Here is a 25,879-nt window from a genome sequence, read left to right as displayed (position 1 = left end):
CCACTGGGGTTCAAAGTGACCAATGCAGTAAGTATACTGGGGACATGAGCTGTGACTGCCATCTCAGGGTACAGTTGCTAATGAGACGGTCCAAATGGGCTAGACTCCAAATCTACACTGAGTGGACCGCCATTGGGAAAGGACTTAACTTCCTTAAGGCTAACACCCTCATAACATCCTTGTTCACAAGGAACTAGAGAAATTTAGTGAATATTGTGGCTTGTTAACCCTTTGAGGTCTAACTCATCACAAGGTTAGGTTATATCTAACCCTAACTCTGCCTGTGACTTAGAGAGTTAAGGTTTAGGGTTAGGATACTTACCATCAATGACCTCACAGAGTTAATTACTGCTTTGGCCATCAAGTTAGTATTAATTATATGATCTAGACCAGGGGTATTCAACTACATTTTTCTATGGGCCAAATTGTCATGAGGCTATCTGCCAGTGGGCCACACATTTCTCGGGATTCTTTCTCCTATTGAATCTACAATTAAGAAAAAGCACCACTACATTTTCAGCATTTTTATTTGAATCCCAGTCAAATGACAGTAATGATGTCAAAACAAACTAGGCACAAGGGATTGCCATCAGCATTTTTTATATGTGCATATGTATTGATCCAGTTGTCATTAAATTTCCTGTTTTCGCTGTCCACCTTACGTCTCTTCTCTTTTGAATGTGACATGTTTTCATCAGAACCTGCTGTATACCCTCCTGCCAACAGTGTAAACAGCGGTGCTGCATGTCATAATCTTCAAGATCTTCAAGATGGCGCCGGTGAGGTCAGCAGCCATCGTACCTGCTCCTACGCTTTGTTTGTATATATTAGGTTTAGCTCTAATTCTGGACTTTATAATTCCGCCTGCTCTGTGTCATATCACGTATGACAGACAGACTCTTTTTAATATCAGAATACAGCACTCTGGCTGTATTCTGACACCTTTTTCTCCCGACCCGACTTGGCCTCAGGAGATCCAGCGTTTCCAGTGGGCCAGCTCAAACAAAGGACGGACCAGGTCACGGACAAGGCCCCGAGGGAAAAGAGCCGGCGTAAGAGAGAGGCTGAGGCGCAGAGCGCACCAAACGCCACTGCCGAGCATCCTGTTGGCTAATGTCCAGTCACTGGATAACAAGCTGGACGAACTCAGGGCCAGGATACAGTTTCAGAGGGACATAAGGGACTGCAACATCATCTGTCTCACGGAGACATGGCTGACCCCCCTCATACCGGACCACGCCGTACAGCCGTCGGAGTTCTTCAGCGTTCATCGCATGGACAGAACGAGTGAGTCTGGAAAATCAAGAGGAGGAGGTGTGTGCCTAATGATTAATAACAACTGGTGTGACAGTAGGAATGTTGTCCTTCTGAAACAATCATGTTCACCTAACCTGGAGCTCCTAACCCTGAAATGCCGCCCCCACTACCTGCCCCGCGAGTTCACTTCGGTCATCTTCAGCGCCGTCTATATTCCACCTCAGGCGGACACAAACACTGCACTATCCGAGCTACATGAGGCGATTTCCACCTATCAGGCTAACCAGCGTGATGCGGCTCTCATCGTAGCCGGGGACTTTAACAGTGCAAACTTGAAAAAGGTGATACCGGAGTTTATTCAACACATCGACTGCCCCACCAGAGGAGAGAGGACCCTAGACCACTGCTATTCTCCATTCAAAGATGGCTACAAAGCAAAGCCTCTTCCGCCTTTTGGGAAGTCTGGCCACACCTCTGTTCTTCTCATGCCGAAATACAAACAATGGCTCAGGCAGGAACCCCCTGCTGTGAGAGAAGTTACACGGTGGTCTGATCAAACAGAGGCCGCTCTGCAGGGTGCGTTGGATTCAACCGACTGGGACATGTTTCGCAGCAGCGCGGGCGGAGACATCGAGGAGTTTACGGAAACTGTTGTGGGATTTATTGGGAAAGTTGTTGAAGACACTTCACTTAGGAGGACCATCAGGACTTTTCCCAACCAGAAGCCGTGGGTGGATAAATCTGTCCGCGACGCCCTGAGGTCCCGCACCGTTGCCTACAACTCCGGCCTCGCCTCTGGGAACATGGAGGACTACAAGGTTGCATCATACAACGTCCGCAGAGCGGTGAAAGAGGCTAAACATCGCTACGGCCGCAGACTGGAACAGCAACTACAACAGTCTGACTCCAGGGGACTGTGGCAGGGACTACGCACCATCACAGACTACAAAGCACCACACACACACCCGGTGAGTGCCGACGCTTCTCTGGCTGATGAACTCAACATCTTCTTTGCGCGCTTTGAGTCGGGAAGCCGACAGCCCGCTGCGCTCCCGGCCGGAGGGGCGGAGACACTCACTGTGACGGAGCGCGACGTGAGGAGGGCGTTTAGACGTGTAAACACCAGGAAAGCGGCTGGACCAGACGGTATTAGTGGACGTGTCCTTAAGACCTGCGCTGACCAGCTGGCACCTGTGTTTACACTGATATTCAACCTCTCACTGAAACTGTGTGTGATTCCCACCTGCTTTAAAAAGTCCATCATAGTCCCTGTCCCAAAGAAACCACACCCCAGCAGCCCCAATGACTTCAGGCCCATAGCGCTCACCTCTGTGGTGATGAAGTGTTTTGAGAGACTCATCAAGACATTCATCACCTCCTCACTGCCCACCACCCTCGACCCACTACAGTTTGCATACCGGCCAGACAGATCCACAGATGACGCCATATCCTTCCTCCTCCACAAGACCCTTTCACACATAGACACTGGTAAGGGGAACTATGTGAGAGTGCTGTTTGTAGATTACAGCTCAGCATTCAACACCATAGTTCCCTCCAGGCTGGTCTCTAAGCTGCTGGACCTGGGCCTGGGCCCATCCCTGTGCAGGTGGGTTCACAGCTTCCTGACCAGCAGACCACAGGTGGTACGAGTGGGTCACCTCACCTCATCCTCCCTCACCCTCAACACTGGATCCCCCCAAGGCTGTGTGCTCAGCCCTCTGCTGTACTCACTGTACACCCATGACTGCGAGGCCACGTCAGAGTCCAACGTCATCATCAAGTTTGCTGACGACACTGCTGTTGTGGGACTAATCTCTCACAATGAGGAGACAGCCTACAGGAGAGAGGTCTCCCGCCTGGAGAACTGGTGCCAGGAGAACCACCTCCTGCTCAACGTCAGCAAAACAAAGGAACTGATCGTGGACTTCAGCAGGAAGCAGCAGAGGGACTACCATCCACTTGTCATCAGTGGTGCTGAGGTGGAAAGAGTGGACACCTTCAAATACCTGGGAGTGACCATCTCACAGGACCTGTCCTGGACTCATCACGTTAACATCACTGTGAAGAAGGCCAGACAGCGTCTCTACCTCCTCAGGCGGCTGAGAGACTTCAAGCTCCCACTCAAGGTGCTCAGGAACTTTTACACCTGCACCATCGAGAGCATCATGCGTGGGAGCATCACCACCTGGATGGGAAACTGCACCAAGCAGGACTTCATGGCCCTAAAAAGGGTGGTTCGTTCAGCTGAACGGACCATCAGAACCACCCTCCCCAACCTGCAGGACATTTACACCAAGCAGTGCAGGCTGAGGGCCATGAAGATCCTAAAACAGCCCAGCCACCCCGGACACTCTCTCTTCTCCCTGCTCCCATCAGGCCGGCGTTACCGCTGCCTGAGGGCTAAGACTGAAAGGTTGAAGAAGAGTTTTTACCCACAAGCCATCCGTCTGCTCAACTCTGAGCCCTAACTGGACCATTATTGCACAATGTAAATATTATAATTTATAAAAGAGTGTATAGTGTATAGTATATAGAGTATAGTGTATAGTGTGAATTACTTTTTTTTATTTTTATTCTTCTTATTTATATGTGTGTGTATACATGGTTGCAGGTACAAAATACATTTTACTGTGCATTGTACTGTGTATAACTGTGCATGTGACAAATAAACACTATCTTATCTTATCTCATAAACTGTCGTAAAGTGCCGATTCTTCTTTTTCTTCTTGAGTTTAATGGTGGTTGGTAATCAACGATATGGTGCGTTACCACCACCACCTGCAGGAAGTTGCTGGGTGTTGCTAGACAGATTTGGTCACAAAGAGGTATACTTTTACTCTGAAGGCAAACAGTCTCTGTTTCCAGTTTCCGCTGCACTTTTTCATTTTTCACTACCACTTGGTGGTTAGTGAGTGAGTGCAGACAAGTCAACATCTTCCATGCAAACTATGGGTGACCACAGCAATCTGCTGGCAATCAAAGCAATCACAAGACGGTTTTTGGTACTGCACCCTCTTTGCAACCAGTTTCACTGAGTGATAGTCACCCACCTCCAGCAACCACTTTCCAACCAGTCAGGGAACACACATTTTTCACTAGTGACTGCAGGTTCTCATGGGGTTGCTGACCGGTCACTGGGCCTGGGTTGCTGAGGCCTTAGCAAGCTGTGTGTAGTGCCAAAAGAGGACGATAATTTTTATTCAACTACTCTTTCTTATTACCTGCGGCTGCGTTTGGCGCGGGCTCTGGCATAAAAGGCTTCGTAAGATTTGGCTTTTAGCTCCAGAGCCTTGGTGGCAAACTCCTCAGCGAGGTTAAAGTCCTGGAAGGGGAAAAAAAAAAAAAAGATTAATGGCACATTAATACTGAAAGTAAATTTTAGTGGTGCGATTAGTTCCAAAATAAAATAAAAAAATATTGTTAGCGTGGTTAACAGTGTGTGTGCGGGTGTGTGTAATAAAAAGCCTCACATTCATTTTGCGGCGACAGCGTGACAGGTTGAGCAGCACACACACTCTCAGTTGCCTGAACGTCTTCAGCTCGTCTCCTGGAAACTTCTGGAGAGCCGACTGATATGAGTGAGCAGCTTCCCTCACTTTACCTTGCTGGAAAACAAAACATCCTCTTACATCAAACACTGTGCAAAATCAAATGAATGTGTTTGGTCAAGACTGAATTGTGAGATTAAATTGCACGTGCTTGTATACGCTACCTTGTACAATTTATCTCCTTCTTGGATCAATTTACTGAGCAGAACCATTAAGATATCTGGTTTAGAGGTCGCCATGGCCCAGGTTGCTGGTCCTACACACACGCAAACATGCAAAAGTTAAGGGATATGTCCACTCATATTTGTGACTTTGTGTGTTGGAGTCTCAAAGGTTTAAAAAGCTGCGCGCATGCGCGCACACACACACACACACACACAACATGGATTCCCCCCGTGAAGCTGACACAGCTAGAAAACCTTGCCACCTGGCGTGGGAGTATTTTAGAAGTGAATTCATTGTGTATCTCACTGGTCTGCTGGTGCACATGCCCTTTAAAAGACAAACATTCATAATAAAGTTTGACAATCATGCAAATTGGGGACTTTCTATGGAGAAACAGGAGAAAAGGCCTTAAAATACAGGAGAACCTTGGGGAAAACAGGACTCTTGAGAGCTATGTTGTCCTGGTTATATGAACTGAAACATCATTAATTTACAATTTAAAGTTACACAGTTTCATAACCCTATGCAGCCAGTGTGATGAGTTGAGTACTCTGAATCAATGATGAGTTAGACTTTAAGATGGTTAATTCTGTAGGATCGTGTTTTTTACTACACCACTGACTGCTAATGGAAGCTAAATAAATCATATGGAAGTCTGGGAGCTCAGGAATGAAGACACTTACTGTGTAACATTCATTGTTTAATTCTTGTGGTTAAACTGAACAAAACATGAATCACATGAGTAGCAGCTCTGAGTCATGTTTCTACCTATTTTGGCCCCCTTTTTCAGTAGTGCGATGACTGCCGAAGTGTTCCTGCAGCCGACTGCTCGGTCCAGAGGGCGCATCCCGCTGCAGTCCACATGCTCCACTGATGCACCGTGATCCACAAGGTACTGCACCTGGACACGGATGAAACCTACATTTAGCATGTTTTGCTGATGTGGAAAGTTTTTATTTTTAAGATTTTTTTTTCTAAAATAAAATCTGTTCATGAATTCTATCAATATTTAGCATGGACTGCCTTTTCAGGCTTAGGAAAAAGATATACTAAAATATGTTGTCTTTCACAACCGCTGCAGGGCAGGTAAGGTAGATACATTGCTCTAAAAGAAAGCAAACACAATCACAGCTACTTCTGCTTTACACACCACTTCTGGGTCACCGCAGAATGCAGCCAGATCCAGAGGTGTCCGTCCATTGCGGTCCGCGTGAGTTGTGGCTGCTCCTCTCTCCACGAGCTCTCTGACCAATGAGAGCTGGCCTTTCAGACACGCCCAGCTCAGCGCCGTTAGCCCTTCCCGGTCGGTCTGGTCGAGGGAAGCTCCTGGAAACAGACAGAAGGTGGCTCAGAGATTCATTAGGGTCAGTTAATGCAGGGGTCATAGGCATACACTGTGAACAAAACAGGAAAATTAGAAATAATGGCTCTAACCCTGGCCTCACTAATCTTAAAAAACAAATGCCATTAATGTAATAACTGTAAATTCAGTATAGAGCACGTTCATAGATTATAACACTAAACTTCTATCCCTCCATTTCTCCCAGTGGGCGATGGGTTTATTGTTCTTCCTGTTTCCTGTTGCGTCAGCGTGGTTACGAGCCTCGTACCTGCCCGTCCACGTGTTCTGTGGCCTGGCTCTGCTGGTTATGGCCATAGGGACCAGCCTGCTCGGTATCATGGAGAAACTCCTCTTCAGCATCATGTACGTCCGTCTGAATGTCAGGCAGTATCTGCCCGCTCATCTCATGTTCATTTCTTTGATGATGCAACTAGAAATTGCTGGATATCCAGAAGACAATACGAGTGTTTTTCAGGTGCAAAGATAGACTCTGTAGAGCCACTGGAGGTTGCTGGTTGTCGCTGGATGGAATCAGTTGCAAAGAAGGTTCTGCACCAAGAACCTTCTAGTGATTTCTGTGGTTGCCTGTAATTTTTCATCTTTGTCTGCAAATACTTGCTAACTGCACATCGACGACTCATCCAGGAGGTCTCGAAAGAATGCAGAACAACATCTAAAGAACACCAGGCCTCAGTTAAGCTCAGAGTTCATGATTCAACAATAAGAAAGAGACTGGTTAAACATGACACCAATGGGAAAGTTCCAAGGAGAAAACCACTGCTGACCAAACACAAAGGCTCGTCTCACATTTGCCAAAAAACATCTCGATGATTCCTGAGACTTTTGGGGAAATATTCTGTGGACTGACGAGACAAAAGTTGAACTTTTTACATCCCGTTACATCTGCACAAAACTAACACAGCATTTAATAAAAAGGAATTCATAGCAGCAGTCAAACATGATGGTGGTACAGTAATAGTGGTCATGATAATCTCAAGAGCTTGAAAAAAAAAAAAGGCAACAGAGCTTCTTTAAATTTTTCTGAAGATGTTTCATTTCTCATCCAAGAGGTTCTTCAGTTCTAAAACCAAATGGTGGAGAGTTCCAGGTTCCTCTTTGGATTGTCCCCTTTGGAGGTGGTCATTGGCCCACTATTGATCATGTGCATTATCACATGAGCCAAGGTGTGAAAAAAAGGAGTGGGTCATCACCACTAGTGGTTTTGGATGAAACCACTGCCAGGCCTTGCCCCACCCTATCATGTGACCTATTGAAGTCACCTGAATTAAAGTGTGAGCGGGGTTTGAGGGACCCGGGAAGGGATCTCAAGACTCAAGGTGGATGCCAGCTGGTGTCGTAATCCGCCTCCTCTGTTCAGTGATGGTCGTTCACAGTGGATATAGATGGCCTCTTTTCTCCTCTTTCAAGCCATCTGTCTTCCCAGTCCTTATCCTTTAGTTGCAGAAGTCCAGCTGAGCCCTGTCCTGTCAGCAGCCACTGTGTGAGCCTCTCCAGTGTGCTTTTCTTTGTTGCTTCTTCTACTTTGTGGGGAACTCCACTGTGGTTCTGTCATCATTCCATCTACACAAACTGTCACAGCCATTCTCTGGAGCTTGAAAAAGGCGACTGGACTTCTTTTTGTTTCTTGAAGACGTTTCACCTCTCATCCGAAAGGCTTCTTCAGTTCTCAACCAAATGGTGGAGAGACCCAGGTATTTAAACCCCTGTGGGCGTAGTCCCCTGGAGGTCCCCTGGAGGTGGTCACAGCCATTGATTTACACACAGTTGGTTTTTGCAGTGTGTTCAGTGAAATCTCAGTCCCTCTCCATTTGAGCCGATTTAAGTAAGTGCTGTGCATCTACAAGCTGCTCCACAACCCACCTCCACCCTAGCTCCTTCTTTTCGTGCTGTGTCTGCCTCTGTTATCACCGGTGTCTGCTCTGTCCTGTGTTGGGTCTTGTTGCTGCTTTGATAGTTGTGCATAACAAAGCCATAAATAATTGTGTTTCATCTACAGTGTTTTTGACTGAGCTGGCTGGATATAAACAATGTAACTGGTGGTTTAATTTCACTGTTCCAGAAACTGCTCCTGTTCTTCTGACTGTGTGGTGCAGCGTGTGATTACCATGATCCAGCAGCAGCTGGGCAGTGCTCATATGTCCCTCTGAGGCTGCAGTCATCAGAGCTGTTCGCCCCTGCTGGTCGACCATATTTACCTCCACCCCCTGACTGAGTAACAACTCCACCACCTGACCGAAAGATAGACAAGGAGGAAGGCTGCAGTTATCTGCTCCAGGGACCACGTGATTATGTACTTGCTTGTTTTCTGCTTCCACCATACCTGCCAGTGACCCCGTCTCACTGCGCTGAAAAGTGGAGTGACACCCTGCCTGTTGCCTTGCTGCACGGCTGCCCCCTGATCCAACAGCAGCCTGCAGACAGCCAACCTGCCACGTCCTGCTGCTGCTGTCAGAGCTGACACACACACACACACACACACACACACACACACACACACACACACACACACACACACACACACACACACACACACACACACACACACATGCGCAGAGTGAGACAAGGTGAAACAAGAAGACAGACGGTGAACAGTCACGATTAGAAATTAGCCACCCGTTCATGTCCAATCATTTTAACAGAACAGAACACCAACTTCAGCTCTGTAGTTCAACATACAACATTATAAAGTTGTGGTAAATATTACAGTATAAACATTAAATAATCCAAGCCAGACTTTAAGTATTTTTTGAGTGTACAGAGTGTTTATTTTGAAATGACCTTTAACAGCAAAAATCTGATAAGCTCAAAACTATCCTGGCGTCGTGTCAACAAAACTCAGAAATAAGTGAGTGTAGTTTTATTATTATTCCATTTATATTCTAATTTCTTCTTCTTCTTTTTTTTAAAGCCTGTCATGTCTGGCAGAATTGTGATCTGAATGCACTGTTGTGCCAGACATATTTACTCTTCCAAGATGAGCTCTATAGTGTCCAATTTATTCTTGACTTTAGTAGTGGAATATTGCTGCACTTAGACGACATTTTAAAGGTTATGTTTCATATTTACAATTTATTTCAAATTGCTTATGAGCACATTTCACTTTATTTTACTTTCAGCTTACCAGTTATGTGTGAAGCGCTTTCTAACTGCACTGATCTGTATATTACAAATAAAGCTGGACTGCCTGATTAAGGGTTACAGTTTACACTTACTAAGCACTTTATTATGCACACCTGCCCATCCATGGTTTTATCTAGACAGTCAATCATGTGGCTGCAGGACAAAAAATCAAAAGCAACCAGAATGCTTTTCAGGATGAGGAGCAGGAAAATCCATGACTGGCTGAGACAGCTACCAGAGCTCAGCAGTCCACCCGCTGAGGACCCGAGCAGACAGAACCCATAACACGTGGCAGCCGAGGACAGGGAGGGTCTAGAAGAACATCAGCAGAAACTTGGCTGATACATGCAGATTTGAGGCTGTCACTGACTATAAAAGATTTTATAGAAGATCCTTAAGATGAGCGTTTGATGTGCATCTGCCCAGTAACTTTAGATCCTCTAAACTTTGGGCGCTGTGCGCTCTCCCACACAGAGCTAAGTGCTAAAAACAGAGCCCGTTCTATCCTTCTGGATTTTTAATTAGAACCTTTTGTTTCAATATAGCTCACTTTCAGTTTAGTTTACACTGTATTTGCTAGTTTCTGGTCAGTTTTTATTGTTTAAAAAGGTTCAGTTTTAGTTTTTCATTACTATGTAACAGCTGCTATTTGTCACACTGAACGATTTATGAAGTTATGAACAGAAACATAATAAAATAAAATAATACAAGGTAACACACAGTCATGTAGTCTCAATAATCCACAGTTTCATCCACTAGATGGCAGCAATGTGAAGCACAGTGACTCCTGACTGATGAGACAACCTTTTATTTACTGTGCGGTTGCACTTTGAACGAAGCCCAAATAATCATCCTTTATATAAATGACCTCTGAAGCAAATCAAAGCATGCTTATCAGAGCAGTGTTCTCCACCATGCTCCACAGGCTAATGTGAATTTATCACAGTGATGGCTTCAGGTTTACTGCACTCCCTCACAAATGAATTTTTTCAGAACATTCACACAAACTGTGAGCGCATCTCTGCACGATGATGAGCAGCATCAGCAGGAGTCCTGAGTAAAGAAAATAATAGTAGTTGCATCAGACAGTTTTTGTATTACCTGTTTCTCCCCACAGACTGTCATATGTGTTGATCTCAGGTCTCTCCTCCCCTTCTTCATCTTCCTCTGGAAGGTCCAATAGGTATGACACCATCTACACACACACACACACACACACACACGTACATTCATTATAATCACACACACATATGTGATTGTTTTCACGATTCAGTACCACACAGTAGTGTAAAGGTGCATGTGTGTTGTTACCTCTGCATGTCCCATGCTGGCTGCAGCAGTCAGACCCTGCTGCACCGCCTGGCTCCTGCTCACCCCCCTCTGGCCACAGCAGTTAGTGCAACTCCAGTCTGCCCTCTTCAGCAGGAAGCGCAGCACCTCGAGGTGGCCTCGCTGGGCTGCGTGAACCAGCACGCACCGACCGGAGCCGTCCACGTGACCCACCTGCATGCAAATGAAGGCAAGACAATCAGAAACAGGGTCCTGACACGTTCTAGGTTAAACTGCAATGATGTCATGGAGCATCAGAAAAGGTCATAAGACTAAGAATCAACAGAAAAAGAGCAACTCAATTTGAATAAATAGAATTCTCACCTATTCAACACATCGCGTATTTCACAGCGTTCAAATCAGCACAGACACATGATCACCTCCTTGCATACCACAATGAACTAACCACTGAACTGGTCCTTATATTTGCTCTCAGAAAATTACAATGCTGAAACAATATTTTTATTACAATCCAGGGAATTTTCCTTTGGGCAAATGCTCCCTCTTTGAGGAATGCCAGGATTTCTTGAATGCAGGAAAATCCCAGTATTTTGTATTAACAGTTGGCTCATCTCAGCCAAACTCACTCATTCAGACTCTGTGAAGATTTTAGGAGCGTGGCTTCCATGATTTATAGATGTGTCCACAGCTGGAACTGATATCTCTGCTGGACCCTGTGATCATGTTGGATCTGCTGGAACATTTTAATGGAGTTATCTAATATAGCTTACTGTGAGGTACAGCCTGTCCAAAAAGCTTTGGTGAGTTAAATATTAGCATTTTTTTATTCCGTTACTTAACACTAATTAGAATATCTGTGTCTGTGTGTTGCAACCATACAGAATACAGCTTGTTATCCAGGCTCACTAGCATTAGCTGATAATTTAGCTTGCCATCCTCTCATCCACATACAGCCAGGTGAAAAGGAAAGTTTATAGGACTCTATGCATAAAACTAAATACTCCCCTACTGTCTCCATAGGAATTAAGAGGCGACTTAGCAGCCAGTTAAATGCAGTTAATTAACTGATCGTCAACAAGTGTGACCACCTCTATAAAAGCTGAAAATCTGGTAGTTTGCACATTCAGGTGTGTGCAGATTCGCCCATGGTCAGAGAAATGCCAAAAGAACCAAGAGTTACATCTCAGAGTCTACAGGCCTCAGTTAGCATGTTAAATGTTAAAGTTCATGACAGAGCAATTAGAGAAAGACTGAACAAGTTTGGCTCGTTTGAAGGATCACCAGCAGAAAGCCTCTTCTCTCTCCAAAGAAGATGGTGGCACAGTTTAGGTTCGCAAAGTTGCATCTGATGATTTGGGCTGGGTAAAGACCTGGGCACCTTGCAGACATTAAGTCAACCATGAACTGCTCTGTAAACCAAAGTATTCTAGAGTCAAATGTGAGGCCATGTGTGTCTGACAGCTTAGGTTTGGCTGAAACTTTGTCATGTAACAGGACAATGATCCAAGCACAACAGCAGCAAATCTACAACAGAATGGCTGAAAAAGAAAAGAATCAAGGGTCTGCAATGGGCCCGTCAAAGTCCAGACCTCAATCTGACTGCTGTGGCGGGACCTTAAGAAAGCCGTGCATGGACAAACCTCAATGAACTGAAGCAATGTTTTAAAGTACGGTGTGAGAGACTGAAAGCAATTACTTTAAGTTATTGCTGTTAAAGGCAGAGGTGTGCTTTCTGGAAACTTTCTTCTTCACATGACTGTATCTCATCCTGCTGCAGTTATTCGTTACATTAGCTGTAAGCGTATGACTGACACCACATTACACACGTCGAGAAGAACTGGTAGCAGCTACCTTGGCTCTGTGCTGACTCAGCATTGTGACAATATCCAGGTGACCAGCTGCAGCGGCGAATCCCAGTGCAGTCAAACCGTCATGTGATTGAGCACTCACCTAGAAATTCAATGTGACATTTTGGTTGCAGTAAATTGGCTCAGACTTCCTGTTGAAACCCAATAATATGTTTCTATGAAATCACATGAAACTTAATTTTTTTAACCTGAGCTCCATGGTCGAGCAGCAGCACTACAGCATCGGCGTGGCCCAGGTGAGCATGGACACACAGCAGGGGGGCGCTGTTGAGGACATCGCTACAGTAATCCACATCAGCTCCAGCCATAATCAGCAATCTGCTCACCTGGAAACACACCTGTGTTAGCAAATGTATGTGTGTGTGCGCGCGTGTGTATGCAAAGTACATTACCTTGATGTTGGGGGTGTAGAGGTTGCGCAGTGATGCAAGAACAGGGCTCAGGCTCTGGGTGCTGTATGACAGCCACAGTCCCTGCAGAACTGAGGAGGAAACCCCGAGCTTCTTACTCAGACCCTGGATGAAAAACAGATGCCATAGATACCAGTGGGGTTTTACACCTGTTACCTTTGTTATCTGTTAAAAAAAAATCTTCTATTGCTGGTCTCCTTGTGAGCACTCAGAAATGCATGCACGGATACCTGGGGATAGAAATCACACCGGAATGAATAACTTTGTGTGTGAGAGCTCACCTTGTAGATGTGAGCCTTCAGGATGTGATGTCCCAGCTCCAGTGTCTGCTGTCGGGTCAGCTTTCCTGCCTGTCTGCAGAGCCAGAAGGACAGGAGAGTGTGGCCACTCCTGGAGACAAACACACAGACGACTCAGTGAGAAACATCCCTCCCCCTCGTCTTCGCTCTCTATTTGTCACTCTTGCCCTCTGTGAGCATACCTGGGATCACAGAGGAACCTGTCATCCTGCCCCTCCTCCCTCCACATGAGCCACTCCCTGAAGGAGGTGTGGTTTAGCATCCGGCTGCCGTCGCTGCGCCGTAACAGGAACGAGGAGAGCTGCTCCAGGCGCTGTGAAAACTCCACCCATTGCAGTGAGCCTCCCACCAGGGTACCGGCATTCACCACCTCAAACAGCTGCACAGTGACAGTGTTGTAGTCACGGCATGTCAGTAATTTTGCAGATATTGGATCATAAAAAAATATCCTGACTGCATCACTGAATACAAATGATGATTCTTATGATATGATACAATTATTCACACAATCGATGTCTTTCAAGGTTTAAATGTATTCATAGCAGCTGTATAACGTGCTCTGTGAGTAATGGGAGGGTGTACTAATAATGGTGCTTAAAGTGACAGTGGAACATTGTAGACTTTTTAACATGTATACCACTTTCTTGGCTAAACAGAAGGAAGGGAGAGACTACCAACAATTTTCAGTCAGCAGGAGGAGGCTATGCTGTCAGCAATGTCAATGCTGGTGAAAACACACAATTCATGTTGCAGCATTTTTCAGTGTGTATATTTGTTAAATTATCATTGTGGAAACACTTAGCTTTATGTGAGGTCAGAGACACGTCAGATTTCTCATGTTCACAAAACACAGTAGCATGATACTCACAATCAACTGTTATTTCCATCATGTCTACATGGTGTACTACATGAAAGTGCACCAATGTGAAAGTGTATCCAGACAGAGCTGATGTGTCTGACTGACCTGCTGCTCAGTCAGCGGGTGCAGCGATGCCACAGTAACGTTGAGCAGAGGTAAAACTCTCTGAAAGGACGACTGGGTGGGAAAGCGCATGTTGAGCTGCAGCAGGTAAACTTCTGCTAGACTCACAGGAACCACCTACACACACACACACACACACACACACGCACACAAACACACACATTAAAAGACTCTTTACGGTATCTCAAATATAGGATTTAATACCATACTGGAAAAAAAGTAAAGATCAGAATCACAAACTTGGACAGAGCTGCAGCAGAGGCTTGTCTGTTTTCCATCTTTATCAAGCAAAGTCAAAGACCTGAATACATTGCAAGTTTTTGGCACTTGCAATTGAAAAACAGAACCCACTGTAGCAATTCAGTTATTATCCCAGCCAGAGCTACAATTCAGCGTGTTTTACATGCACCGAGTGAGCGTTCTGGAGCAGCATTAACAAGGCAGCCAAACCTTGAAACGGTTATATGACATAAATAAAGTCAGCTTAAATGAGCCGCAGTTAGTAACTGAGTTCCTGTGGAGAAGGAGGGATTGGTGTGATTATGGTCCCAGGGTCAGAAGAGGTGTGTGCATGCACTGCTATGCTTTAACAGCAGCTCTGAAAAAACTGAGCAGCTTGTTGGTGCATTCAACTTAATCTCTTTATATGTACAAGGTCAGGGTTAGGTTCACGTCTCACCTTTTATATGGAATGTTCATCTGTACTGCAAACTCTTATTTTAGAAAGCCAAATGCAAGTAAGAGACCTGATTTGAAAGGCAGCATCTTCTAGTTTTTGAAACTATTTGTTTAGTATGCAGCTAAAATAAACCTCAACCCTAAGCAGTTTGCTGGTGACCAGGGCCCTGATCCTGGAAGCAGGTTCAACAAACTCTGAGTCTAACAGAAACTGTGAGTTTATGAAGTCTTACAAGTTTCTGTTTCCAGAACAGCTGATCAGAGTTAGTTCAATCAGCTCTGAGTGTGTTCACACTGAGTTAAGCATCTGGTAATGTTTGTAAAGACAGAAACTGCAGATTAATGGGTGCTGATACATGTTTCAGTATCAACTGTATGTATTAATTAATAAAAGCAGGAGCAGGGGAGCCTTCACACAAACTTGTTCGTTGAAGAAAACCTGCCAGGAAGCCGAGCCCTGTTCCAGAAAGCAGTTTAACTATGAACTCCTTCATTTTTTGGTTCCAGCACAGCTGATCAGCGTTAGTTCACCTTGAGTTAAGCACATGCGTGAGTAGAGAAAGAAAGCCATCATCAATGGAGCTCCGACACAATTCACCATGGTAACAGGTAAATAAAGAGCAGAGTCTCCATTTTAATCCGGCGGATCGAGAAATACAAACACTTCAGAGCTGAGCGTGATGGTTGTCTCAGAGACCGGCGGGAAGAACACAGTAATTTTAATCAGCTTGGTCCACTCTGTCCTCATCACAGACAGGATAAAAGTTTGATATGAAAAATGTCTTTTTTTTTTCATTTATTATCATTTGCTCAACAGGAATTTTGATTAGAAGCTGGAATTCAAATTTTACATTTAAATGTAATTATTCAGCTGTAACCTGATTGGGCAAAATGTAGGTGAGAGAAACTGAAGATAAAATCGGAGAATCAGATCAGACACAGTTTACTGACAGACTCGTGCTATTAGTTACCCGCAGACTCCGGAGTGAATCTGTCTGTTTGCTACAGTTTATATGATTCATTTTTTTATGGGGTGGCTGTGGCTCAGGAGGTAGAGCAGGTCATCCACTAATTGAAAGGTTAGTGGTTCGATTCCTGGCTGCTCCACACTGCAGACCAAAGTATCCTAGGGCAAGATACTGAAAAAATGCAGGGCAGCTTTCCAAGACTTTTATGAATCTAAAGTTTTATCAGAAAAGGCAAACATATTAGAAATGTCTAGGCTTTTAATAGAGCTGTTTATATGCTGTTGGCTATATTAGATATTTCAAAATAGTTTTGGAAGGATGAGACATTTTAATTGAGGAATACGGATCGTGTTGGGACAAAATAAACCACTGTGAATGGATCCAAAACAGATCCAGACAGGATGAGCTGGGAAATGAAATGTCGAGGTTCAGACTGAATTCCAAACACTGTACCTTTCAAAATGTTACTGAACATAATTTAATGACTGAATCTCAATCTGTAAACAAACTTTAATTGAATTTAATTATCCTGCATTTTGGTTAAAGAAATCTGGTAAAAATGATTAGCAGACAGTAGAGGAAAGACTTTTTGCCCTCCATGTGGCGTTCCTGTAATGATGTGACATCATGTGGAAACTATGAATACTTCTTAATTGCTTTCATTCCTGCTTAAATGGCAGCCTGAGTGCTTTAATCTATGCTGATTATACCCCAACTGACAATATTTTACTTTTTTTTTTTAGCACAGTCTAGTTTTTAGCAGTCTCTTCTTTGTATCAGGACTTTATTTCACCTTTACCTTCTTTCCCCACCTCACCTTGAAGCTGGAGCTCTTCAGGACAAGGTATCCGCCCTCTATCAGGTCCAGGATCAGTTTTAGGTACAGATATGAGCCTCTGCTCAGGCTCTTCAGGTGGCTGATCAGTTTGGAAAGCGCTGTGTTGTCAAGGCGGCCGTTGCTCAGTGACACATTGCTTTGGATCTCAGAGCTGCTGTTGATACGCTGCATTAGGTAACCCTGAGAAAAGACAGACAGATGCTGTGCAGATGTGCAGAAAGACAGAGAAACATGCAGGAATAGATCTGTTTACACCTTACCTGCAGGTCCTGGTCTATGGCGTTATTCTCATCCATTCTGTCTAAAGAGATGCGGTGAAAAGGTAGAGAATGAGTGATGTCCTGATTGAATAAAAACACAAAGAAATAAGAGTTTGTTAGTTCAGAGAAAGTTTTGTTTGTTAGCAATCCCATTCCCAATGTGTGTATGTTGTTCACAGTAGTCTGGTAGCACAGACAGTAAATTTGTCTCAGACAGAGATCATCTTCATCATTTTCAACATGATTCCAAACTGTCAGCAGATATGCTGTTAATATTGGCAACAAAGGCAAAGGTAGACAAAAAAAAGAACAACTTTTAAGCCAGTGTAGAAACTAGCTAGCTAATATCGCTAACAGTACTTGTCTGACTGCATTGTGCCAAGTGTAAAGTTTGATGTAGGGGGGATTATGGTGTGGGGTTGTTTTTCAGGAGTTGGGCTCGGCCCCTTAGTTCCAGTGAAAGAACTCTTAATGCTTCAGCATAGCAAGACATTTTGGAGATGTCCTCTTCCTGTTCCAACATGACTGCACACCAGTGCACAAAAAAGGTCCAAAAAGACATGGATGAGCGAGTCTGGTGTGGAAGATCCTGACTGGCCTGCACAGAGTCCTGACCTCAACCTGATAGAACACCTTTGGGTTGAATTAGTGCAGAGACTGTGAGCCAGACCTTCTCTTCAACATCAGTGTCTGACCTCACAGATGAGCTTCTAAAAGAATGGTCAAAAATTCCCATAAACACTCCTAAACCTGTGGAAAGCCTTCCCAGAAGAGTTGAAGCTGTTACAGCTGCAAAGGGTGGGCCCAAAACATTTTAAACACTATGGATTAAGAATGGGACGTCACTCAAGTTCATATGTGTGTGAAGACAGATATTTTCATGCTCTTGGCCTTAGACGTAATGTTGAGGTTACTGTTAGTTAGCTTGACATGCTAACATAGGCTAAATCCTATTTTAGCTTCTATAAAATGGATAAATATAAAGTTCAATGTGGTTTTTACATCTTTTAAACTCTGGGGTTATTTTTTTCACTTCGTGTCATCTTTGTGATTTTTCTCTTCTGTGTGTTTGTGGCTCATGTATACCTGTTGACCGGTCCTGATGGTGGTAATGACCTTCAGCCATGAAGGAAATTTCTGGATGGTTCGGGACAAAAAGGATGTCAGCGTGTCTCCGTAGTCTGGCCGGTGGAACTCTGCCTCATTTAGTCCATCAATCAGTACAATAAGCCCCGCCCCCTCTATATGCAATTTATTTTCTGGAAAACAAATAACAAACCATGCAGATCGTTGCACTTCAGGTACATTGAACATTTGGGCTTAACGAATACTGGCTAGCAGAATGTAACAGGTGTACCTCTGTGGAGAGCATCAAGTGGTTCAAGTATTCCTCTCTGAAGGGCAGAGCTTGGATCCTGGATACAGGAGCGCAGACTGAGCATGCTCTGAAGCTGTGGCGACCGGTGCAGCAGTTCCCGATAGGCGGTCAGCTGAGGGGCATCGCTCAACATCGCTGCCATGTTGTGGACAAACTCCGGAACCAAACAGGTGTGACAGTTGTCGGCCTGACAGAAATGATACGAGACTACCTGCAAAACAGAAACAGGAGAAAGTATGTGAATCATTTGTAGATTTTAATAGAACTTTGCTAACCTGGATTCCCTTACTGGCCCTTCCAACTCTCTTACTTGTAGATACATTATTTGAAACTTTAGCCATGTTGAATATGATCATCTACTACTGTAACAGTACACATACAGAAAATAATGAAAAGCATGACGGGCTTTATTTAATGAACAAGAGACCTATTGGCCTATAGAGCTCCACTGTCAAATGTTTTACTTGTACAATGTGAAATATTGGAACAGAATCTAATTTGGCTGCAGGTCTAGCAACATTGAGCTGATGCTTACTTTTTTTTTTTTTTTTTAATTTTGAAAATTAGTAAAAAACAAGAGAGTCATTTGGTAGAGCTTTACACACTGAATATTCATACCAAGTTTCAAGAGTCTGCCTAGGAATAAGAGAGGAGCAGGATTAAAGGTAAACATTAATGGACAGTATTTCTGGAAATTTTTTAAATTCCTTAAAAACAGTTAAAAAAAAAAAATCAAAAATCTGTCTCCCCTATCTTGTAGAGCCTTACCTTTTAAGTTTCAGAAATTTTCAAATATAAATGACTAATTCAGGAAAAAGCTGACAGATAGACGCCGGACGTCTTTGACGACATATTAAAAAATATTAAAATATTAATAATATAAAAAAAAGTAGAAATTCAAATGAAGAAGGAAATCTACCTGTCCTGCCAGCCTCCTCAGCGCCTCCTCCTGTCTCCTCCTCATTTCTGGTGTACCTGGACAGCTTTCTCCTGATCCTCCTTCATCTCCTCCTCCACCTCCTCTTCCCAGGGAATCATGGGAAAAAGAAGCAGGCTCCACATCTGGGATGTCAGTAGAGATTCAAACATAGAAACGGTGTCATTCTTTCAATGCCGCTGTTGCATTCATTACTCCTGACTGCATGATTTCAGCTGTTTTTCTGGTTTATCAATCAGCTGTGTGTTTCGTTGGGTTCTATATGGTGACTCAGTTACTGTGAGTGAATATTCATGGCTGTAATAACGTGCTGGGGGTCCTTTGATAAACACGTCAAATGGGTTACTGCCACAAACCTTTGGTGGAACCATCTGGTTCTGAAAATACTACAAATAAAAGTTAAATACGCCATTTACAGTATTCAGGCCCTAAATTCAGTATTTTGTAGAAGCTTTTTTTGGTGGAAAATACACCTTTGAGTCTTCTTGGCTAAGTCTCTAAAGGCTTGGATCATTTGTTTTACACCTTCTCCATCAGATTGGACGTTTGGAGTTTAAGTCCAAACTACTCAAAGGCAGTCAGAGCCTTGTCTTCGCTGTCTGCTTTATTTTTTTTAATCTTGCTGAAATATAAACTTCTCTTCCAATCTAAGGTGACTGCATTCTGGAGAAAGCTTTGTCCATTCACTGTCACTAAGAAGGAATGCCATAGCATGATGCTACCACCACCATGCTTTACAGTAGGGATGGCATTAGCCAGGGAAACAGTGCCTGGTCATTCATTCTTGATGTTTAAACTCTTATGAACATAGTAGTCATTTCAGTAACATCCAGTGTTATTATAAAGCTTTGGAAGATTGTAAGGTGACAGCACTTATAAAACTCAGTGATTCCAAATCTATTAAAATGAAGTTTGGCAAATGTTAAATGGGTATTTGTGCCTCATTTAATGGATTCTGTAAAGCTACTATACCATAAAGGCCTGGTTTGATGGAGCGAGTGTCCTTGTTCCAAGCTCTCAAACCTCTGTAAAGGTCTTCGGTTAGATTTCTTTTCCAACAGCACAGTGATGTTGCCAGAAAGTCAGCATCAGCACAGAATCAAATATTTGGTCCCACAGTTGGAACCACTGATGTCAAAGGGTATGTGAGGTGCTATCATATCACACAAATTAACTGATGACTGACAGATGCAGCCTATGTTTTTTCTTCCCACAGAATTATCCCGACTTCTACTTTGTTACGTTTGACTCTCAAACGTGTCCAAATGGGACTGACTCAAAAGACCGTGAGGCATCACTGACTCTGCACTGGAACTACATATATTAGTTATGAAAGTGATTACAGGATCAGCCCTTGTTGCTTGAGTACACAGTCGTAGAAAGACTGCTGGTCCTATTCTTCACAATGAATGAGGTCACTGTGCTCCTCAGAAAACTTGCCTGGTTGTTTTTGTTATGTTTTCCTCTATAGTCAATGTCAAGTCAGGGTCATGATGGAAAAATAACACTGTAGTCAAGCTTTATAGTGTACGGCCTCCATAAATATGGCAGGTTAATATTAAGGGAGTTGTTTGCCCAGAGAAGCACAGATATGAGTTTAACCTTTGGATACATTTTCTTTCACTTCTATGACGCAGTTTATATAAATACCAAAGAAAAGGCTTCCTGTCTCCTTACATTTGTGTATGCTAGAAGTGTTTGGCCACATGCGGTTGCCATGACAACTAAGTGCCACTAAGCGAGCAATGATGGCCGTTTTGCCAAATCCCATGTTGCCAATGATAATCACGCCCCGACTGGTTACTGGATCATCACTGCGGAGACAGGTGTCCATTTCTTGGAAGAGCCACTCCCTGCCGGTGAACAGCCAATCAGACGAGAGACCAGGAACCTCAAAGTGAAGAGGCTTCAGGTTTAGAGAGGGAGTGAAACGAACCGCTGGAAGAGAGAAAAGACAGGAGTGTAAACACTAGCGCTTAGGATAACTGTATCTCGGGATGTTTGACACCACGTGTGCAGTTACCTCTGTGGTCCTGCTGACTACGACTCCCAGAATTCTGTCTAGGCATTCTGAGGGACGTCCTTGAGGGGATGTGTCGCTGCTGCTCATCAAGATAAGCTAGGTCTTCGAGGTGGGCCGAACTAGTGGCTTAAGAGAAAGCATTTAAAAAAATAACACATTTATTTCTGCATTACAAAATATCTATTTTCTTTCAGATTCTGGGCAAATTCTAATGCAACAACAAAGTGTTTCCAATTTGCTGCAAAATAATGGAGAAAACGTGTTTTCTTTTACAGATACTAAGTTTGTAAAAGAAAGCAAAAAAAAAAAAAAAGGCTAGCCATGAGCCCCTGCTTCCAAAGTCTCGACTACTGCTCCGTACAAACGAGTTTGGCACTTTGGTAAACACACTCATTCACATTCTTGCCAAAGGTCAGAGGAGCAGATTATTAAAGTACTTGTACTTGAGGACAGAGCCAGCAGAAATTAGCTTAGTTTAGCACAGGCAGTATAAAAGATGGAGATAGTCAAAATGCCACACACTGTTTTATGAAGTCTTACTGTACTGTATGTAGTTTGGATTAAACCAGAAGTGCTCTGTCCAAAGTTAAAAAAAAAAAGAAAAAAAAAACAACATGTAAAAACACCTCTAAATCTTCATTAGTTTAATCTGTACAAATATTAAGTATAAATAAGTCTAAAAACAAGAATGTGTAGTTTTACAGTTTGGAGTTATTCCCATACTGTATCCTGGATAAGAGAAATGACCTCCTGTGTTTTCTGATGGTTGCACAGCAACCTTGCATTAATATCACAACTCCATATTCCTGACTAGTGCAAAACATTACAACTGTAAAAGTGAATGATGTTTAGTTCTTATAAAAGCTGACAATAACAAATACATGAACACTTAAAACAAGTTAATCTTAACACGACCCCAAACAAAGCAGAAGGTCTGAAAACACTGATTTGTCTCTTCTGGCTTGTGTGAACACCAACGTTTGTATAGATTTGGAATTAAAAGTCATCAAGAGTTGAACTTCCTTATTCGTTGTTAGTAAAGCAAACAGGCAGGATTAGTAGGATATTTTCCAAGTATCTCGACAGTTACTGTAAAGCCGATGTGAAAGCTAACAAAACCCTCATAAAAGTACAAAACTTGAACTTTCTTCGACTCCAGACACAAAACCGTGAGAAACCTACCAGAACTTTGTTTTAATCAATCCCGTCACAATCCTCTTGCACTGCAGAGAATAAGAGTGCAGGCTGTGCCTTGTATCCTGTGTGTCACTTCCTTCCTTCCCCAAAGTGCTCATGGCTTTTTGGTTTTATGGAAACAGGAGCAGGAGAAGGGGAAAAGGAGAGTGGCATCTGAACCCGTTACCCAGGCTCTTTTTTAGCCTGTTGCTTTGTGTCGACATTAACACCTTGTTTTTAAAAACTCCTGCTAAATAAATGAGAAACGAGCATCAATAAGTGAGCTTTTTAAAAGGTTGATAGGATTCTTTATTTACTGTTGTATCAGTTTTACGTCAGGATAACCACGGTCTGCATCCTCTACGTGTTATTTTGGAGAAAGCTAAAACAGACTTTTTTTTTTTTTTAAAGTGCAGAGTTTTTGGTATGTGTCAGTTACAAAGATGACTTCCTCTGCCAACACTTGGGAGAAGAATTTAATTAAAAAGAAAAAGTTACAGATTCTGATTGGCTACAGTTAGAGTGAGAGTTAGGGACCTCACTGAAGAAGACTTAGACCTCAGAAAGTAACACTGAACCAGGACTGAGGAGAGAGTGAACTAAAGCTGCTGAGGTGACTCGTCCATCGGACTGCCAGATGGAGAAGTGTGATTGTGCTTGGTGATGTAAGGCTTGGATGCAGCTGCTCAGCCATGGAAACCCATTCCATGAAGCTCTCTGCACACTGTTCTTGAGCTAATCTGAAGGCCACGTGAAGTTTGGAGGTCTGTAGTGACTAACTGCAGAAAGTTGGTGACCTCTGTGCACTATGCAACTCAGCATCTGCTGAGTGCACTGTGTGATTTTATGTGGCCTACCACTTCATGGCTGAGCTGCATAGATAACATCCTATCAGTGGAATTCACTGAGCTCCTGAGAGCGACCCGTTCTTTCACAAATGTTTGTAGAAACAGTCTGCATGCCTAGGTGCTTGATTTATACACCTGTGGCCATGGACGTGATTGGAACACCTGAATTCAATGATTTGGATGGCTGAGTGGATACATTTGGCAATATAGTGTGTGTGTGTCTTCTTGTATATCAGTGTTTTCACTGATTCTTTGACTTACAGCACGCTTTAAGTGCACTAAAGATTCTCTGCTGGAGGAATATATTTTTATATAGAAGTTGTTAAACTGTATGTTACTAAAACCACTGAATGAACTCCTGCATGGGAAAGTTACAACACCAAAGAAAATCAAGAATACGTGTTCAAATAATAAAATTAATTTCACTTTGACCTGCTGACTAAACTAAAGCGATTTCCACGTCTCCTTCATCAGGCTGTGGAACAGTAACATTTAATATTAAAATGTATCCATTTTAAAGTTTCAGAGCTCTAATGTGCAGCTGAACCTTAGAGATAAACAGCAGCACTGAGCACGTACTCAAAGATAAAATAATTAACTTGAATTAAAATGTTTATTTTTCCGCTCTGCGATAAATTACAGGATTAATGATTTTATTTTGCAGCATTAATCTTCTGTCTATTTATTTTTTTTTATTTTATTTTTAAGATTTTTAATGAGCATTCAATGTCTTTAATTGCAGCAGGAAGCACTCATAGGGATCATTTTGTGCAGAAGAATCACATGACCCGCAAAACAGCTGAAGCAGAAAGCTCTGCTTAACAGAGATACTGTGATACTGTTCATCTCCAACTGGGGTTTTAGGTTTTGTTGAGTCAGCTAGAGAAAGTCTGGCTGTGTTGAACATCATTTGCAGTGTATCCCTCTGTCTATCTTTTCTAGTGTCTATGGTCCCCAGTCTACTCCCTCCATTACATACTATTTCATTTGATGTCCTTGCATCATTCTGTACTGAGGGAAACAGGTTAATACTTGTTATTCTTACTCTGACAAATTAAGTGAGGATTATTTGTTGTATTTGTACCTGTTGTTATTCTGTATTTGTTGGTGGGTTCAGCTGTAACTCAGCAGTAGAGTTTTGTTGCTTTTCTGCAATCGCCCTTCCTCTATTTAGTAGACCAATGTGATTGTAAATGTTTGGTAAACTGCAGCAGAACCTCACACTGTGCATTAGTTAGAAAAAGAGAATACATACATTATCGCGGGTGAGCTCAGTAGTGATAAGCGACAAACAGGAAAGAGTGTGTGGAAGTGACTTGACTCAGACAGAATGCACACCACATTCATTTGTCAACTTACCAGCAACCGAATTAGGGCGAGGCATGAAGTAGAGGGGGATGGAATGGGTGGAACCTGATGACTGGTTGGGGCCAGTGCCTCGGTCTGGGTGGAGTTTGTTTAGGCTGTAAGTGGAGGCAGCCATGTTGTCCTCCACCTTATATAGAAAACCCTCGTTCCTGTTTCCCGATGCCACCACGCTGGTCGATGAAGTGGAGGCCACCACTGGTCGACCTCCCTGCTGCCACAGGTTGAGGCTGTTGCCATGGTAACATTCTCCAGGGTACTTAGTGCCATCGTCCCTCTCTGCGGCTGAGTCAGCAGAATAGCTCGTCAGCGTGGCTGAAAATAAGAGTGAAGGGAGGACAGAGGGCTTTAGCAAACAGTTTAATGGTCTGAGGGTCTATTTGAGAAAAATTCCACATTACCTATGATCCCGCTGTCTCTGCTCTCCAGTGTTGAGGTGGGGGAGGTGACGGAGGCATGGTTTGGGGAGGCGTGTTTGTTGCCTTCAGCACCAGTGAGGGGGTGCAGGGTGGAGCAGGGTGAGGTGTTGCTACTGGCCAGACTGGAGGAAGGAGAGATCCTCTGTGGGAAAGGCAAGAAAAACAAATGTTCTTCTTCTATTAGTGTACATGATGGGTATCACTGCTCTGTCCTGCCGTTTTTTTTATTATTATGATCATGTCTTCATTAGCATTGTTTTCTACAACTGACAACAGACAATGCATCTTCAAACAGAGACACAGTGGGATCTGATAAAACGTATACATCCATACAGCAGATTCACAGTTAAAGCTTTGAATCTGAGCGCAGTGAGTTAGGTGGAACTAAACACAACTTAGATATTTGTGTGTGTTAGCTACCTGTCCATCCTGGGCATGGTAAGGGGAGCCTGGCTCTCCACTGATGGCCTTTTCTCCAAGTAGAAAGCCGAGCCTTGTCATCAGGGCATCGGCTGCCTCATCTACTGAGGGGGGTGGTCCTAACTCCTCATCTTCACCTGGAGAGTGAAGAAAGGGGATTTTTTTTTTCGTTACTCTATGACTGATAATCTCACCTGACCAGCTGGTCCTTTCCCTTGACTTTCCATCCGGTGACCTCATCAGCTGTAAAGTCAGTAACAGCAAACC

General features: G+C 43.5%; 1 protein-coding gene across 2 annotated transcripts in view; it reads right to left on the bottom strand.

Moving 5' to 3' along the window:
• The window catches only part of LOC115785256 (protein TANC2-like), a 69,606-nt gene that overhangs the window by 6,005 nt on the left and 37,722 nt on the right, over positions 1-25,879 (bottom strand). For both annotated transcript variants that reach the window (XM_030736794.1, XM_030736793.1), the window contains 25 exons: positions 25,613-25,749; positions 25,175-25,334; positions 24,768-25,088; positions 21,385-21,510; positions 21,039-21,299; positions 19,344-19,486; positions 18,404-18,635; positions 18,133-18,305; positions 17,047-17,127; positions 16,766-16,966; positions 14,285-14,419; positions 13,503-13,699; positions 13,303-13,411; positions 13,004-13,126; positions 12,800-12,937; positions 12,595-12,693; positions 10,765-10,956; positions 10,555-10,648; positions 8,654-8,787; positions 8,438-8,561; positions 6,121-6,296; positions 5,739-5,871; positions 4,970-5,061; positions 4,728-4,862; positions 4,479-4,579 (listed from right to left, as the gene is read on the bottom strand). In XM_030736794.1, coding sequence (XP_030592654.1) covers positions 4,479-4,579; positions 4,728-4,862; positions 4,970-5,061; positions 5,739-5,871; positions 6,121-6,296; positions 8,438-8,561; positions 8,654-8,787; positions 10,555-10,648; positions 10,765-10,956; positions 12,595-12,693; positions 12,800-12,937; positions 13,004-13,126; positions 13,303-13,411; positions 13,503-13,699; positions 14,285-14,419; positions 16,766-16,966; positions 17,047-17,127; positions 18,133-18,305; positions 18,404-18,635; positions 19,344-19,486; positions 21,039-21,299; positions 21,385-21,510; positions 24,768-25,088; positions 25,175-25,334; positions 25,613-25,749 — 3,817 coding nt within the window. The remainder of the gene's footprint in view (positions 1-4,478; positions 4,580-4,727; positions 4,863-4,969; positions 5,062-5,738; positions 5,872-6,120; positions 6,297-8,437; positions 8,562-8,653; positions 8,788-10,554; positions 10,649-10,764; positions 10,957-12,594; positions 12,694-12,799; positions 12,938-13,003; positions 13,127-13,302; positions 13,412-13,502; positions 13,700-14,284; positions 14,420-16,765; positions 16,967-17,046; positions 17,128-18,132; positions 18,306-18,403; positions 18,636-19,343; positions 19,487-21,038; positions 21,300-21,384; positions 21,511-24,767; positions 25,089-25,174; positions 25,335-25,612; positions 25,750-25,879) is intronic.

This window comes from Archocentrus centrarchus, chromosome 8, assembly GCF_007364275.1.
Source record: "Archocentrus centrarchus isolate MPI-CPG fArcCen1 chromosome 8, fArcCen1, whole genome shotgun sequence".
Lineage (NCBI taxonomy): Eukaryota > Metazoa > Chordata > Actinopteri > Cichliformes > Cichlidae > Archocentrus > Archocentrus centrarchus.
Note: the sequence above shows the minus strand (reverse complement) of the source record. Positions and strands in the feature narration are given on the sequence as shown.